This window comes from Myxocyprinus asiaticus, chromosome 26, assembly GCF_019703515.2.
Source record: "Myxocyprinus asiaticus isolate MX2 ecotype Aquarium Trade chromosome 26, UBuf_Myxa_2, whole genome shotgun sequence".
NCBI lineage: Eukaryota > Metazoa > Chordata > Actinopteri > Cypriniformes > Catostomidae > Myxocyprinus > Myxocyprinus asiaticus.
The window spans coordinates 14,450,638-14,467,871 of NC_059369.1; the positions used below are offsets into that span (position 1 = coordinate 14,450,638).

A 17,234-nucleotide genomic window follows, 5' to 3' on the forward strand; every position below is an offset into this window, starting at 1 on the left:
GCCAAAAGTTTGGAATAATGTACAGATTTTGCTCTTATGGAAAGAAATTGGTACTTTTATTCACCAAAGTGGCATTCAACTGATCACAATGTATAGTCAGGACATTAATAATGTGAAAAAATTACTATTACAATTTGGGGAATTTTTTTTTAAGAACTTCTTAAACTACTTCAAAGAGTTCTCATCAAAAAATCCTCCATGTGCAGCAATGACAGCTTTGCAGATCCTTGGCATTCTAGCTGTCAGTTTGTCCAGATACTCAGGTGACATTTCACCCCACACTTCCTGTAGCACTTGCCATAGATGTGGCTGTCTTGTCGGGCACTTCTCACGCACCTTACAGTCTAGCTGTTCCCACAAAAGCTCAAAGGGGTTAAGATCCAAAACACTCTTTTCCAATTATCTGTTGTCCAATGTCTGTGTTTCTTTGCCCACTCTAACCTTTTCTTTTTGTTTTTCTGTTTCAAAAGTGGCTTTTTCTTTGCAATTCTTCCCATAAGGCCTGCACCCCTCAGTCTTCTCTTTACTGTTGTACATGAAACTGGTGTTGAGCGGGTAGAATTCAATGAAGCTGTCAGCTGAGGACATGTGAGGTGTCTATTTCTCAGACTAGAGACTCTGATGTACTTATCCTCTTGTTTAGTTGTACATCTGGCTTTCCACATCTCTTTCTGTCCTTGTTAGAGCCAGTTGTCCTTTGTCTTTGAAGACTGTAGTGTACACCTTTGTATAAAATCTTCAGTTTTTTGGCAATTTCAAGCATCGCATAGCCTTTATTCCTCAAAACAATGATTGACTGATGAGTTTCTAGAGAAAGCTGTTTCTTTTTTGCCATTTTTGACCTAATATTGACCTTAAGACATGCCAGTCTATTGCATACTGTTGCAACTCAAAAACAAAGACAATGTTAAGCTTCATTTAACGAACCAAATAGCTTTCAGCTGTGTTTAATTTAATGGCAAGTGATTTTCTATTACCAAATCAGCAATTTAACATGATTACTCAAGGATAAGGTGTTGGAGTGATGGCTGCTGGAAATGGGGCCTGTCTAGATTTAATCAAAAATGACTTTTTTCAAATAGTGATGGTGCTGTTTTTTACATTAGTAATGTCCTGACTATACTTTGTGATCAGTTGAATGCCACTTTGGTGAATTAAAGTACCAATTTCCTTCCGAAACAGCAAAATCTGTACATTATTCCAAACTTTTGGCAGCCAGTGTACATTTATGTGCTGGACCAGATAAAGGAAAAGCAGCCAACAAGTGTCCTGCATACATGTAAATTCCTTCAATACTGTTAAAATGCACCCCTGGTGGATGAAGCTAGTTGAGAAAATGAGTGTGCAGAGCTGTACTCTAGGCAAAGAGTGGATACTTTGAAGCTAAAATATAAGATGGTTTTTATTCAAATTTTTCTAGTTCCTGCAAAATCCTAATTTATGGTTTGATGACTTTACTATTATTGTAAAATATGTTTAAAATAGTGTTTTTTCAAATTGATTTCTGTCCATTTTCATATTCCAAAACAGTTTGCCTATACAGTAATCCATCCTTTGTTCTATCTTATTATTGGTTACCTTGTCTATTGTATCTTGGACAGCTGATATTGTGAAACATTGAGCTGCCTCATAGGCAGCTAGCTAGCAGCATCTAAACCAGGGGTGGGCAATTATTTTGGTACAGGGGCCATGTTGGGCTTTAAGTAGTGCATAGGGGGCCACATTTTAAATACTGCTTTTGAGATACAATGTTCCGAATGTATTTGGCTCTTGTATCTTTTAAGCCCAGAAATAGTCATATACTCTTTCTGAAGTGTTTATGTGACCGATGTGACTATTTTGCAATTGCCTAAAGCATTGTATTGCTCTACAAAGGTAGATAATTTTCTATCAGTCATTAAAAAAAAATAATAATAAAGGCTGAGCATAATTATAAATTATTTATTTTACCATCTTCCCTGGTAATTTATTATTCAGGTTCACGCTCTCTACATTAGGGGTCTGTTTTAATAAAAAAAAAATCGAAAATTATAGTACTTTTAATGTTTGTCGCAAAGTGGGCCAGTTTACTTATTTTTATTCTCAAAACATTACCCGTTTATGTGCTAAAATGGTCATGATGTGGATCTCATTAATGGTTTGGCTTTCCATTCAGCACACAACTGAATAAAACAGGCTTCATGACTATGAAAAGAGTTAGATTAATGATGTCAATGATGCCGAGATCTTTGTTTATATTTGATTAAGGATTAAGGTTCATCACTGAGAAGGCTTGCTCGCAAACTTAATAGTACCAAACAGCACAAGCAGCCTCGAGAATGAACAAATTTAGCAACACTCTGTGTCCAAAGGGGAAAGCAAGAGCTAGAAAGAGCGCACTCGCATGCATGGTTCCCAGATTGCACAAAATAAGTATAACATTAGGCGGAATATTTCAAATTTGCCCAAGTATTCATCTCTAATTGGGGGGGTTACATCTCTTATCTAGCAACCCTGAGCATGTTAAATGCTTGTTGAGGTGCGTTAGGTCCCAATGCATGATAACTGAGATATCCAATGAAAAATATATAAATGAGCCGTGGGCCAGATTAAACAATGTGGAGGGCCAGATTCGGCCCATGGCCCGTAAATTGCCCATGTGTGATCTAAACCATCATGGAACCTCGCAAGTGGCTAACTAGAAAGAAGCACTCTACACAGTAAGCAGCTCTGTGCATCATATAAATAGTGCTGCTCATGCAAAGCCCAAAGGAGATTTGATTCCCAAATTTATTTCAATAGAGTGCAACAGTCTGTTTCAGAAAGTAAAAATACCATTATTTATTTTTTTCCATTGGGGAATTGAGTTTTAATGTTAACCTTTAAAGACCGGCCTAATGTGAGCTCCAGGGTTGTTAATCGATGGTATATGTTTCTGTTGAAGCCATCAGTCTGCGTTAATTCAGCGTAATTTTTTTAAGCATCGTGTTTAGTAGTGGAATTACAGGGTAAAGAACTACACTACCTGATAATCCTAAAGAGAAAAGTACCGCCAACTGGAGGCAAACAAACTGCAGCAAAAGATCTCTGCTGCGATCGCTCACTTCCATGACACTTTATGAATGACGCAATTGAGTCAGTCTTCCTACACTCTCAAATGACTTATATTTGTATACTGTGTATCCGATTCAACAGTTTAACGTCAATACTTTGATATACATGTATTTCCATCGTTTCTTATTTGTTTACACCGTTCGCAGTGCTATGTATTGTAGATCATGTTCATGCATTAATGACAATAGTCTTGTACCTTTTTAATTTTGTCTGATTTTCAAATACTTTTTTGCATGAAATCAAAGCTTGTAATCTTGGGATTCATTGAGAGCCATTGTAAAGGCTTACTCAGATATATGCCTTATTGCATTTTATTTTTATTCCTAAGAAGTGTATCAGCATTCCACAGCAGCAATGGAGTCAATAATATGTCATCCAAGTGTTCATTCACACATCATATCATTTAATATGTTTATGGCTTGCACACTATAGCTTCTTGTCCACACATAACAGTGGACCTGGAAAATACACACACCATTTCCAACTATTACTGCAGTTCAAATCTTGGAGGATTAAATCACAACATAAGATGTTGTAAGCTGTATGGAAGCATTGTGTGCAGTTGATGTCAAAATAAGGTTTCATTCTTTTGACTTCTTAAATAAGAACTTTTAGTCTTTTGGTGGCCTTTCTGCATAGATCTAATTACTTGGTTGATTGTGAAATAATTCTTGCATTTATTGGTCTCTTGGTGACCTTTTTTGTGCTTTGTCATCTTGGAATGTCAACTTGATCTTTGTGAGGTAATAGTGCCATTTTTATGGTTTCTTCTGTAACTGCTCTAAATTGCAGCCCTCTCTTTTTATAACCCTGATTATACCTTCTCAGGTATACTCTCAGCTTTCACTTAAGTAAAAAAATAAGAAAATAAATAATGAATTCCCTTGTATTCCAGCACAAGCATGATCATAGGTTGGATTAGAATACATTAAACATGTTTAAAAGTTGATTATCACAGAACATAATTTCAACTCATCCCACTTTTTTTTTTTTTTTTAAGCAAAACTCATGGTTATAGTATGGCACTTACAATGGAAGTAAACAGAGCCTGCCCATTGAGTGTTTAAAAACAGAAATGTGACACTCATATTTTGTTAATGCACTTATTTTAAGCCATTTTCCCATAAACAAGTGTATTATTTGTGCTGGGACGTTGTTTCAATTGTCAGTATCGCACTGGAACTACTGTTTTAGACTAATTAACTGTCTTTTTGTCTTATGATTTTTTTTTTTTTACTTTATTTTATTTTACTGTAAAAGACAATGTGGTGATGTGGGTGTGACCGAGCGATGTCTGTGGAGAGCGAGAGCCGGGTAAATGTTCAAAGCATTACCTTTTATCCCTCTAAAGCTCTCACTGCAATACAAAACAGCTGTTAGAGATGATTTCCCACAGGTGTCAATCCTTACTATTCCTCTTCCAACCTCGCTCTCCAAAGACGTCATTCGGCCACACCCACATCACCACAGAAAAGTCTCTCGTATTGTGTCCTTCACATACCCTGCAAAAGTTACCAGTTTACCCCGCTGCACATGATCAGGACAGGAGTTGAAATATTGGCTATAACAGGACACAGACAATTATTCTATCACACAGTAATTCCTGTGTTTAAAGGAATATTCTGGCTTCAAGGCAAGTTAACCTCAGTGGACAGTATAATATCGATTACCACAAAAATGTATTTAGACTTGTTCCTTTTTCTTTAAAAAAGGCAAAAATTGGGGTTACAGTGAGACCCTTGCAATGAAAGTGAATGGGGGCCAATCTGTAAACATTAAAATTAGGGCTGGGAATCACCACCCACCTCACGATATGATACATATTGCCCGATTCAATATATATCACGATACATCACGATATCATGATTAGAATTTGATTTCGCTTTTAATTTCAAGTAATATGGGTATATTTCAGTTATAATGTCCATTTTGCAAATATCAAATTATCTTTCAGCTAATGCTGTTATTCGTTATACAGGGGACCTTCTAACTTGTTAAATTACGGACATATCAATTTTACAAATTTTATTTGATCATTAACCTAGCTTTTCATAATTTGTGACATTTTAGCTTTTTTTTTTTATGTGGTCCATGTATTACATCACTAAATATGATATATTGAAATTGCATATATACAGTATATTGTTACATGTTTGTTGTTTACATGCCTAATTTGTACTATTTACAAGTGTTTACTTGGATATGTAGAACAAGTGCTAAAACAGTACTGTTTCTTTAAGACCTGTGGCAGGGACTTTGACAGTAGTGTTTGTTTGGTTGAATGGATTCTTTACAACTAGGGCTGCCCCCTGATAGTCGACCAAAGGTTAGTCGATGAGAAGAGTCTTGGTTGACCAAGTTTTGATTGGTCGGTTGGTTGCAGAAAATACTCCACATAAAAATGACGAACACCAGTATTAGAACTGGTGGGACGCTAGGTGGTACTTAATTTTCGTTAAGCAGGGTTAAACCTACACAATAAAGCAAGACACCTTGATTTCAAACTTAGAACTTTATTTTGTATTTATTTTAACAAAAAATTCAAATGAAACTGGAAAAAAAATAGTGCAATTAAAATGTGTGTTGTTCAACTTTTTGAAAGATGGTTTTACAACAGTTGTTAACATCTCTCTGGCAAAGAACCTACTTCATCTGTGCATTCTCTACCGGACAGGTATTTTATTGTCCGGGAAAATACATCATGTGTGTGAAATTCATTTTGTTCCCTCCTTCACGATATATATATATATATATATATATATATATATATATATATATATATATATATATATATATATATATATATATAGCAATATCCAATTACATCTGCAACCCCTGGGCTGAGGGATCAGTGAATATTCTTGCTTTAGTGATTTTGCATTGAAAATTAAATTATTTAAAAACTTAAATCAAATACATTTCTAAATTCAAATTGCACTCCAAACGAAATGAAAAAGCAATTAAAATAAGTGATTAAAAAAAATTATATATATATAAGTAACCACCTTTCCATTTACCGTCAGGCAAGAATCCATCTTAACATCATGGCGGAAAATTACTTACACAAATGAAAACATAGAAACAATTATAAATATACAAATAATAATGATGATGATAATAATCACTGAAATATAAATCATGGTTCAAGGTGTTTTTGTATTATTTTATGTTTTGATCACAGATGTATAGGCTGCAGAGTTGTGGTCACAATGATCTGAACTCAAAACACCTCCTGAGATGAGATGTCTGAGGTCATTTGCAGCACTCATAGATGATACTGTTCTTGCAACAAAAACAAAAAAATCGGAAGACAGAAACAAAGAGTGAGAATCTTTTAGATGTGCGTGTTCCACGAGACTGCTCGCCCCCGAACAAACATACATGCGCATAGACGCTTTTCTGTCTTCTGTTCTTAATAATATAATAAAGTGTTTCTTCAAGCACATGTGTGTGTGTGTCTACGGGCAAATTATTTGTAATATTAATTTGATAATAATAATTGCCTAATAATAATAATTTAATACATTAATGGGAAAACGAGCCAAATGTCATCTTGACATCGTCAAAGACATCAGCTATTGGCGATCCCCGAGATCATCGTCTGTCGGCACAACCTTAATGTGCATTTCTCTCTATAAATTAACCAAATGTTCAGACAGTGTCCTTGCTGGTTTTTCCGACACATTCAGAATCATTACCGTTTTTGCCGGTGTCTCTGCGGATCGCTTCGTGCGTGCGTTTGTAAAATGTATATTTTAAAGGCTCATTATTACGGTTTAATATTTCTCTGTAATGAAGAACATTGTTAGCAATGTTACTTATAACATTCTTTCTCAGCCCTGGAACTCAAACCATTTTCTGACGCCCCCAATATATATATTTAAGTATAATATCATAAACGTGCGACTAGTCGACTAATGGCTTAAACTAACTCCTACTAGTCGACTAGGAAAATCTTTGTTCGGGGACAGCCATATTTACAACATTCATGTTATGTGTGATTAGAATTAAATGTTTATTTTGTTGTTTTTTGTTGTTTTTGATAAACAACTGACTGCAGAGAACAGAAATGATATTAAAAGAGACTTTATTAAACAACAAATGGTTTGCTTGGATCTAGTCTTTGGTCTCGCATTACACAGAAAGAGTCAAAGCCTTTACTCTTAGCATGCAGTAAAAAGATCTCGGTGCTGAACTTCTTTGCCACTACACCACTAAACAATTTACCAGCCAGTGGCTAATCACAGAATTTTTTGGTATCATATGGGAAAGTATTTACACGCATATGATTGTGAAATGCTGTCATTTGAGCTTAACTTGTATTGAACCAGGAATATTCCTCTAAGTAGGGGAGACCGGAGGCAGTTGTAACACTGTGATATATGCTGCGTTCATGTCCTGTCGGAATTACTATAATTACAAGATGGCAACTCGGAGCTTCTACTTAGAGCCGTTCACATCCTGGGAACTTGGAACCAAAACAGCTTTGTTGTTGATAAAAGCAAAATATTTATCGCAGCATCAATTCATTAATTCACCTTGTTGTTGCAAAATGTTTAAGAACAAAGAAAATGCTTCAGGTAACCTTGGCATAATAGGATGGCATATCAAACAGAAATGCATTTGCTACCTTTAACTGTTGAAGACGCAGCCATATTGGTTCTTTCACATGACGTCATGACTGTCAAGTCAGAGCTTTCATAGAATTACGAGTTTACAACTTGTAATTACGAGCTCTACGAATAAGTAAGCACTTTTACACGTCGGAATCTTATAGTTACATTAATTCCGACATGATGTGAATGCACCATTACTCCAATCAGGAACAAGCTTGATGCCAGTGCACATGCATATCTGCAATAAGACCCCCTTTCTTTATGCTGAAGATTATCAGCCTCAACACTTATGCATATTTTATACCAAAAGTCTGTTTTTGGGCTTCCAAAGTTAATTATAAAACATGCAGGACATTTTTGATTGTGTCATCAGTTTTCATGCAAATAAAACGGAAACAAATTGCCTTGTATTAATTGTCTTTCGCTAAACGTTAGCATGGCTGACATCTCATTGTGAAGTGAACTGCCATGACAGAATTAATGTAATTAATAATGTAAACTGTAACATGTATTTATGAGTGTAAATACTGATAAAGACTATTTATATTTTAGTATTTATATATTTTATTACCACTGTTTGCCATCCTGTATTGTTTGCCATAAGAGCTGCTCTTGCCCCTGTGAGCAGTGTTGGTGTACAATTGACCCTGCGGTCATTTTTTGAGGGACATCTCAATTATTTTTGTGGTAATCAACATTATTCAACAAATACTGATTAGGTTATAGAGCTTAAACATTCCTTTAAACTACAACTTAGTATGTTGACCATTAACTGCTGAATTGGTTACTTGGGTTAGAACAGGCACTAACTGAACAAGAGCCATAAAGACTTACACAGAAAAACTGCATTTAAGTTTGTGGCACTTCCTATATATGACAGGCCTCTAAAATGGACAACGAACCAGAAAATGGTCTTTTGTCCAGCTACACACACTCCCAGGGAACGTGATGGTTATTCTTTAAGCAGTGATTGAGTTTCAGCACACGGGTGCAGTGATCTTTTATGACCACAAATCATAATTCAGCCCCCATGATTGATACTGTCAGTTCTCACTGTGAGGCACTCTAAGGGTTGCCCATTGCCATGTTATTGTTACACAGTAGAGGCATGATGGACCAGTTATATTATAATGAAAATTACATTTAAATTAAAAGACATTTAATAAATTGAAACTCAAAAACCAAACAATTTAAAAAATTTAAACTAAACTGAAATACATTTGCATGACATCAAAACAAAATTAAATGTGTTTGATACACAGTATATTATAATATTTGAAACATTTACAACCTGCCTTCATTAAACATGAAAATGCCCCTAGATAGTGATAACACTAGATGTGTCAGGCTGTGACAAATTTAACTTTTCAATGATGTCACTTAACACATTTACTTGGCAGCCCAAAATATAAAAAATTAAATAAAATCTAAATACTGAAAAAACTAAAACTAAACAATTATAACCCTAAAAGACGCAGTGGTCATCTGCGTCTTTTACAAGGTCATCTCATGTGACAACGACCAATCACTGACAAGCTTGTGATTGCTCTACACTGCATTTTTAATTCTTTCTTATCTTCCCTTCTTTTTACATAAATGCAAACAGTCGTTACATCAGCTAAGAGATGGTTGTGCTTAAATCTGTACTGCAGTGACAGATGGACCGCATGAGAAAAGGGAGGGAGCGAGGGTGAACATGTTTTCTCTCTCAGTGAAGGTGTGGGACATCACCCGCAGTGCACAATCGGCCAGACTGTGAACGTTTGGAGTTTGACCATTATTATGGACCACAAACTGCAATAAAGATCAGACCATCAGCAAGCAAAAAAACTCCTATGAAAGAGGGAGCGGCCTGACCTGTAAGAATTTTACCCAACCATCAAACAACAATACAGTAAAAATACAATAAAACCATTATTAACGCAAGAGGATTCATTCGATATCGGCTTGTGCCAAAGGGTGATTACAGCTCTGTTGATATGAAAAGTTTTATTATTATTTATTACTGTCTTATCAAAGACAGATATATCATTGGAAGTTCTCCAAAGAATAGGCATGGAGATTGCAGGAGAGGACGTCAAATGTAAGAGAGAGGACACACGCATTTGGAACCATTTTCTGGGTAATAAATAATAGCTATCAATTGTTCCACAGTGTTTGCATGTGTGCATGTCTTTGCATTGGCATACATGAGCTTGTTTATCAGGGTGTGTCTTTATTGATGTGAGTCCAGGTAGGTTGAAATAGCTTTTGTGGTGTATAAAAGCAGGTGCATTTGAGTCCGCCCTCCCTTATCCTCTCTCTAGCGAGAGCAGGAGATGAGAAAAGCCATCTCATTTGCTCATCAGATCACAAACAGATTATCAGTCTAAATAAGCATTAGAAGAACTTCGCTTAAAGGAATCTTCAATTCAGTCTGACTGTCTAGGACTGGAATCAGTGCAATTTTAAGGACTTGCTTTTCAAGCACATCAAAGGACTGTGTAGAAAGACTCAGTAAAGAACTTTAAACTACAAACAGATTGCACGGACCACTGCTTGTTTGGAATTTTCCTTTAGTTAACTTTGGAAGATCATCTGACTTATCCGCATCACACTTAACCGAAAAGCACAGCTGTCCATGATCGCAACAGTTAATATCATGACTGTAACTTCAACCTGAAGATAGTGTTCTGCTCTTATGACGATCCTGAAACAGGAGCAGCCAGAATCTCCTTTAAAGGACACTCCATCTCTGTTTGAGACTAAATGTGTTGGGGAAGCTAGTCGTGACTGTTTTAGTGAGCACCATCATGTATGTGCTGTGCACCCTGGTGTTGCTGTCTCTTCACAACCTCTTCAAGAGACCCAAGGTCCTGGAGACCCCAGAGCCTGAGGCTGAAGAGTGCCCCAAGCAGGCCAGCCCAGATGCAGTAAAATTCCGATGCAAGAAGAGAGCAAATCACCCCTGGCCTTTAAGTTCTGGAGTGCTAGAGACCACAGACATCCCTAGAAGGCATGGCTTTGAAAGCTGCCTGGACGGAATACCAAGCAGTCCAAGAAAAAGCAGAACAGTTCATCTTGAAATCGAGCATGGCAGGAGGAAGAAAGTTCAGGTGAGAATGGAGATGGGGAAAGAGGAGGAAAATAGGTGCTCGGTGTTTTAAAGATTATTGTTGAATGTTGGGCATATCAACACAATTTGGGTTTACACTGCGGTGTTGAAACACGATGCAGCTCACCAAGCAATAAAGTTTAAGATTGTTAGTACGGTGTTTGTGATTTGATAGTTTTTGTGTAGTTCATGATGATTTCATAGAAGTTGCACCAAATTATTCCACAGAACAGTTCCTACTGTCTGACTGCACAGGAATCCCTCCATTTAATCCGAAGCTCAATGATTTATAAATTTTCTTATTCATGAGTGTTATATTATTGAAACATTAGACAATGCTTTGTTGGTTCAAGGTCCTTGGCTTCCTGTTCTTTGGGTGACTGAAGTGTTTTTTGACTTCCCTCTATTGTGTCTGTGAAGACTCATAGATCTCCAGGTCATTGTAGAATGTCTAGTAGAGTTATTTTTTCTCTAAGTTTTGTAATCAGCTGTTGAGCAATTTGTACTGCTGTTAATAGAGGGAGGTATTCAAAGATGGGAGGGTAAATATCAGCATGTCCTTGATGCAGCATGGGAGTGAATGGATGTGCAGATTTTCAAGTTACCTGGATTTGTTGCACATCCACTCACATTCTGCTGTCTGTCTCTAATGTACCCTTCTGTTCTGATGTATTGGTTAAGCGGATAAAATGCCGTTAGCGTGCGGTGGCAGTGGATGAGTGGTTACATAAGTAGTGGGTTAATCAGAGAGCTCCCTGTCCTCTTTAATCGTGATTTAATTCAAACAGAATACACTCAATCTGCCATTGTTCCCGTTCCTCAATCATCTTTGCTTCCACTTGTTGGACCAACAGTAATCTCTTCTTTCTGGGATTGCCAGAGCTTTTATTTCAGTAACATCTCCAATTCTTGGAAAAATCCTTCAGTGGTTGTCAGCGTCGCACCGAGGGGTTATTTTTTTTCCTGAATTCACATACGATAACAGTATCGGAATGTTCTAAGAATACAATCTGGAATTCGCATGTGTTTGTGAGCAACAAACATCATTCGTAACATCGTGTAGAGGCCTATACACTGCAAGCAAGTGGCGTGATATGGCAAAACTAGAACACTTCCATTAACCAGAGTTTTCCTGGCCAACCACTGGGTGCCATGATAATTCTGATTATCGGACTCCATAACAAAAGTATAGAGACAAGCGATCCAGATGGAGAACAGCAACCATTTTAAGTGTTAGCTGGGGTAAAAATAAGTTCAGGCTCAAGTTGTGCAGTTGTTGGCTGTCATGACTCTAAAGGCCAAGGTATACTTTGTTTTTGCACGTTCGGGATCAGCTCGCCCCATGGAGACCGTGTTGCCTTTGTGAGAATATTCTTCTGACCGTGAGCGAATACGAACGTGTTTGACGAATGCCCACTACAACTTCTTTGTGATACTCTTTTAGTACAGTCAATAGCAGGTGCATGCGTCACGCACAGCAGGGGATAGCTGCAACACCTGACAAAATAACCCACTGTGCACAATGAATGACGAAAAAGACACGAAATGCGATCAGACTAAGACGCATTAACAAAAATCTCATTTTAATTGGATCAGGCTTGTAAAAATCTTATTTTATGTGTTTTTGTCCTGTTCAGGCTACAAAAATCTAAACAGATTTTAGTCAGATACACTGTAAAAAAGTTTTATGTAAAATCAACAGTAACTTACTAGCAACAAATAGCCAGCAAGCTGCTGTAATCCATACCACAGTAAAATTACTGTAAAACTATCTACAGTAGTTTTACAGAGCTGTACTGTAAAATGAATTACGTTAGTTGTTTGTATGATGTATATTAAAATACAGAATATTAGCTGTACAGTAAAATTATGGTAGTTGTTTGTATATTGTATATTAAACTGCAATGTCCATACTGTAGAACTAACCACAGTAAGCACAGTTTTAGCTTACAGAGTACAGTAACTAATTTCTATCTATTACAAGTTAAAAAAATAATTAAACAATTGAGGTCTTCTTACAAACAGAACATTTATTACACAATGACAACTATCACATAAATGTTACTCATTAAGGTAAATTATGACTACACATGAAGTCCATTCAAAAACTATAATATTAAGTTTACCAGATGTCCAAATGACTGAAAGAACACTCTGATTCTCTGCCTGTCCAGACCTAGAAAACAAAAATACAAAAATCAATTAATATCATGAAACGTTAGTCTTGTTTTTATATCAATATGACATTTAAGGCTACAAGGGAGAGAATACACTGTCAACAACCAAGGTTGTGCATCATTCAGAATGGACTGAGATAGAAGTTACATACATATCAAACAAAATTCAGAGCGAAATATTAACGCATTATATTTGTACATAACACAACTTTATTTTAGATGGAAGAGACAAATAAAGTGGCTAATATAACTCTGTATCACATCAAAATAAAAATAAAAAACGGGCGTCCAACGAGTTGAGCACGTTCGACCGGTGTAAAAACATTTGTTCACAGACAAGGTAATTTGGTTACTTATAGTACTTCAAAACTTGTAATTGCCTAGTTCAGTACTAAACAGAATGGCCATTATAACTAATGCTAGTATCTTTTTGAGAACATAAACTTTATCGGTCCAAAACTACTTGTCAAAAATTACATGCATATCTTCATTGTCAAATGATGAATGTTTGAAATTATTATAAACTGCTGAAAGATGTTTTGTGCAATTTTTGGTGCCCACCTGGTTGTTGAAAAGAGATTGCTTTGCTTCTGCTCCTCAAGGCTGAAGTAACGAGGATGCCAGGTGTATTCACATACAGTTCTACTTTTTATGCGATTGTATGAGTAAGTCCAATGCAGAGAAGACATCTCCTGGGTTTCGTCTTTTTGATAATAGATCACTGAATAATACCACAAATTTCTCCTCTAAATTGTGTATGTACAGGTTTGAGGATAGGCCAGTTCTCATGCAATTATTTTCCCGCTGATTTTTTCCTAAAGAATACAGCTCAGTTTGACAGTAACATACTGTTCCTACAGTAAGGCATGGTGGAAAATACTGTAATAATACTATCAAAACATTTACATGTAGGCTTAACATTCTGATTTTTGTCTGCCTGTGTAAACATAGCCATGGCTTCATGTCATACCCACTCCTTAAACTACGACGGGTGAAGCACTGTCAAAAGACATCGTATCATCGCGACTCCACATGATTTGCTTAAATCAAAATTAAAAATAGCACAGTTTAATGGCACAGACATTAGGAGGTATCTCTATTGCCCCTTTGAGTACTGAAGTTTGTTACTACCACAGTAACGCAAAAATGCAAGTTTCATGTAAGTACCTGTATGTTCAAAAGGGTCATGCATTTGCAATGCATTGGTCCAGTGTTTGCATGCTTGCTTATGAGTTTGTTTCTGGCCATAATGAACGATGCATATTGCATGCTTGAAGTACTACTTCGTTACAAATATCCGCTAGCAATGTAGCTCTGGCAAACTGAGATCTTTCAGCCAGAAATTGAAATAGTTTTAGTTCTTTGAATCAGTTGCAGGGTGTGTTAAGCTTGATAAGATTGTGGTAATCCTGGATTATCATTAATAATTAAGGACAGTGGTTTGTCAATACTGGCAAAATCCTAAGGTGACACAGATATTATTTTTTTTTCTCTCCAATTTGGAATGCCCAATTCCCAATGCACTCCAAGTCCTCGTAGTGGCGTAGTGACTCGCCTCAATCCAGGTGGCGGAGGATGAATCTCAGTTGCCTCCGCGTCTGAGACCGTCAACCCGCGCATCTTATCATGTGGCATGTTGAGCGCGTTACCATGGACACATGGAGGCTTCACGCCATCCACCGCGGCATCCACGCACAACTCACCACGTGCCCCACTGAGAGCGGACCACATTATAGTGACCACGAGGAGGTTGCCCCATGTGACTCTACTCTCCCTAGCAACCGGGCCAATTTGGTTGCTTAGGAGACCTGGCTGGAGAGGTTACACAGATTTAACACTGAGGATGCCATGGTGCTGGCACTGAAGTCAACTTTTAAGACCTTAATTAGTAAATGTTTAACATGCACACAGTGTTTCTACAGAGAGTTTACAGCAGTGTTTAGTATGCTTTAAATGTTTTTACAACCAAATGGAAATAGTTTTGTAATGTTGACCTGTAATCTCCGTGATAATTATTCACTTTGGACTGTAAATCAGTTTTGGCTCAGTTGAAGAACCTATTCAATCTGTGCAGTGTTAATCAGACAGTTATTCATATTACTAAACTGTGTCACATTCTCTGCACATTTGCTCATGTTTGCATTTGTAACCCAGTTACCTAGAATTGCCTCAGAGACAGTGAAAGGGAGATAAATTGAAGCATTTGTGTTCGGTCTCATAGGAGCGTTTACTGTAGAAGAATGGTGTCCGTGTAGTTTCTGAGAGACCCGTCCATTCATACACCACACAAATGAGAGCAATTTCACTCACTTTGGCTGGCCTGACAAAAGCATGTCTATTTTCATTACTTTCTATTACCCCTGCTGTGAGAATACAATGCATGACTATTGAAGAATGTACATATCAAAAGTTGACTGAATTTGACTAAATTTGTTTCTCATGATCTTAAAAACCTTTTGACCTAAAGGCTTATGCTTAAATGCTTTGAATTAGATTAGTAGAGTGTTACGAATTGTGCCAACAAGTGCCCAGCATACATAGAAACTGCCTCGGTTACGTACGTAACCTTGGTTCCGTGAGGGGAACGAGATGTTGCATATGATCGCAGTGGGACACTGTCCGAGTGTCACGTGGTCTGAAGCCCTTATACAATCACGCCAATTTTTTGGCTGATGGCGCTTAAGCGACGCCCCCTAGGGAGCTACATCATTGGCTCCATAAAGGCGCTTGCTTTCGTGCCATCGATTCAGATTTTCTGCAAAAGGCACAAGCCAATGCAGCTGCTAGAGAGTATGGCCAGCTATGCAGCACCTCATTCCCCTCAGGGAACAAAGGTTACGTATGTAACCAAGACGTTCCCTTTCTGAGAACTCGAACTGCATATGATCACTGTGGGAACGAATACATTCACTCCATGTGAACAGTAGCTGCCAATTGTCTAAGCCCATGTGGCAAGCATATAGCGCCGCACAAGTGAGTTAAAGCGTCTGAATAAAAAGGAATTATGAATTTACTCCTGTTCCAACAGGGAGAACCTGGGAAGCAGGACTCAATCCTTCGTCCAGATTATAAAATCTAACAAATGTAGGTGGAGATTACCACCCTGCCACCATACAAATGTCCTCTAAGGATACACCTCTAGCCAAAGCCCATGAGGATGCCATGCTCCTATAGAATGAGCTCGAATACCCGAAGGCAGACCACGTGCTTTGTAAGCACTCAAAATTGCGTCAATAAGACAGTCTTTGCTTGGACACCGAAACACCTCTATTGCGGCCACCAAAGCACACAAACAACTGTTCTGACTTTCACTGTCTAGTACGGTCAACATAAAATCACAGTGCCCAAACTGGGCAAAGCATATGTAACCTTTCATGCTCCTCCGACACAAATAGGGGAGAGCCTGAAAATTAATGGATTTGCGAGCGAAAAGACATAGAAATAACCTTGGGCAAACAGCCCAAACAAGGTCTTAACGTGACCTTTGAATATCCTGGCACAAAATCCATACACAAAGGATTGAGTGACTGGGCATGCAAATCACATACTCTCTTAAACGATGCCAATGCCAGTAGCAGTGCTGTCTTGGGAGTCAAAATCTTATCAGTAACTGTTGCCAAGGGCTCGAACGGAGCACCCGAGAGCACCTCTAAAACAACAGATAAATCCCATAAAGGAATGCGGATGGAAAGAAAAGGTCTAAGCCTGCATACCTCACGTATAAAGAGAGAGACAAGAGAATGTCTACCAACAGAGACTCTATTGATACGTGCATGTTCAGCCGCTATAGCAGCAACATAGACTTTAAGCATTGCCAGGGAAACCCTGGCTCCGAAATGCTCCTGCAAAAAAGTCCAGCACTGTACCGACAGGGCAGTGAACTGGATTTTTACTTTGCACTTTACACCAAGAAGCAAAAGTACGAAACTTAAATGTGTATAGCCTCCTCGTTGATGGAGCTCTAGCATTTAAAATGGTTTCAACCACAGCAGGGGATAATCCATCATTCAAAAGAGCTTCCCATTGAGGGGCCATACCCACAACTTCCACAAGTCCAGCCATGGGTGCCAAATGCTGCCTCATGCCTGAGACAACATGTTCACTCTGACTGGAATCTCCCAAGGCGCCTTTTCCAGGAGTGAGATCAGAGTCGAAAACCATACTTGAGCACCACTAACGGAAGCAAAACCCAATCCTCCCGAACCCTCTGCAGAACTGTGTGCAGCACTGATGCCGGGGGCGAGAGAGAAAACC

General features: G+C 37.9%; 1 protein-coding gene across 4 annotated transcripts in view; it reads left to right on the plus strand.

The window, feature by feature from the left end:
• Positions 1 to 17,234, plus strand: part of LOC127416948 (kinesin-like protein KIFC3) — an 83,946-nt gene that overhangs the window by 6,432 nt on the left and 60,280 nt on the right. For 2 of the 4 annotated variants that reach the window (XM_051656564.1, XM_051656566.1), the window contains exon 1: positions 10,487 to 10,804. The exons of 1 other annotated variant lie outside the window; for it this stretch is intronic. In XM_051656564.1, coding sequence (XP_051512524.1) covers positions 10,502 to 10,804 — 303 coding nt within the window. In that variant the 5' untranslated portion in view covers positions 10,487 to 10,501. Of the gene's footprint in view, positions 1 to 10,388; positions 10,805 to 17,234 lie in introns of those variants that run through there. One more of the 4 variants, XM_051656565.1, reaches the window with a different exon arrangement.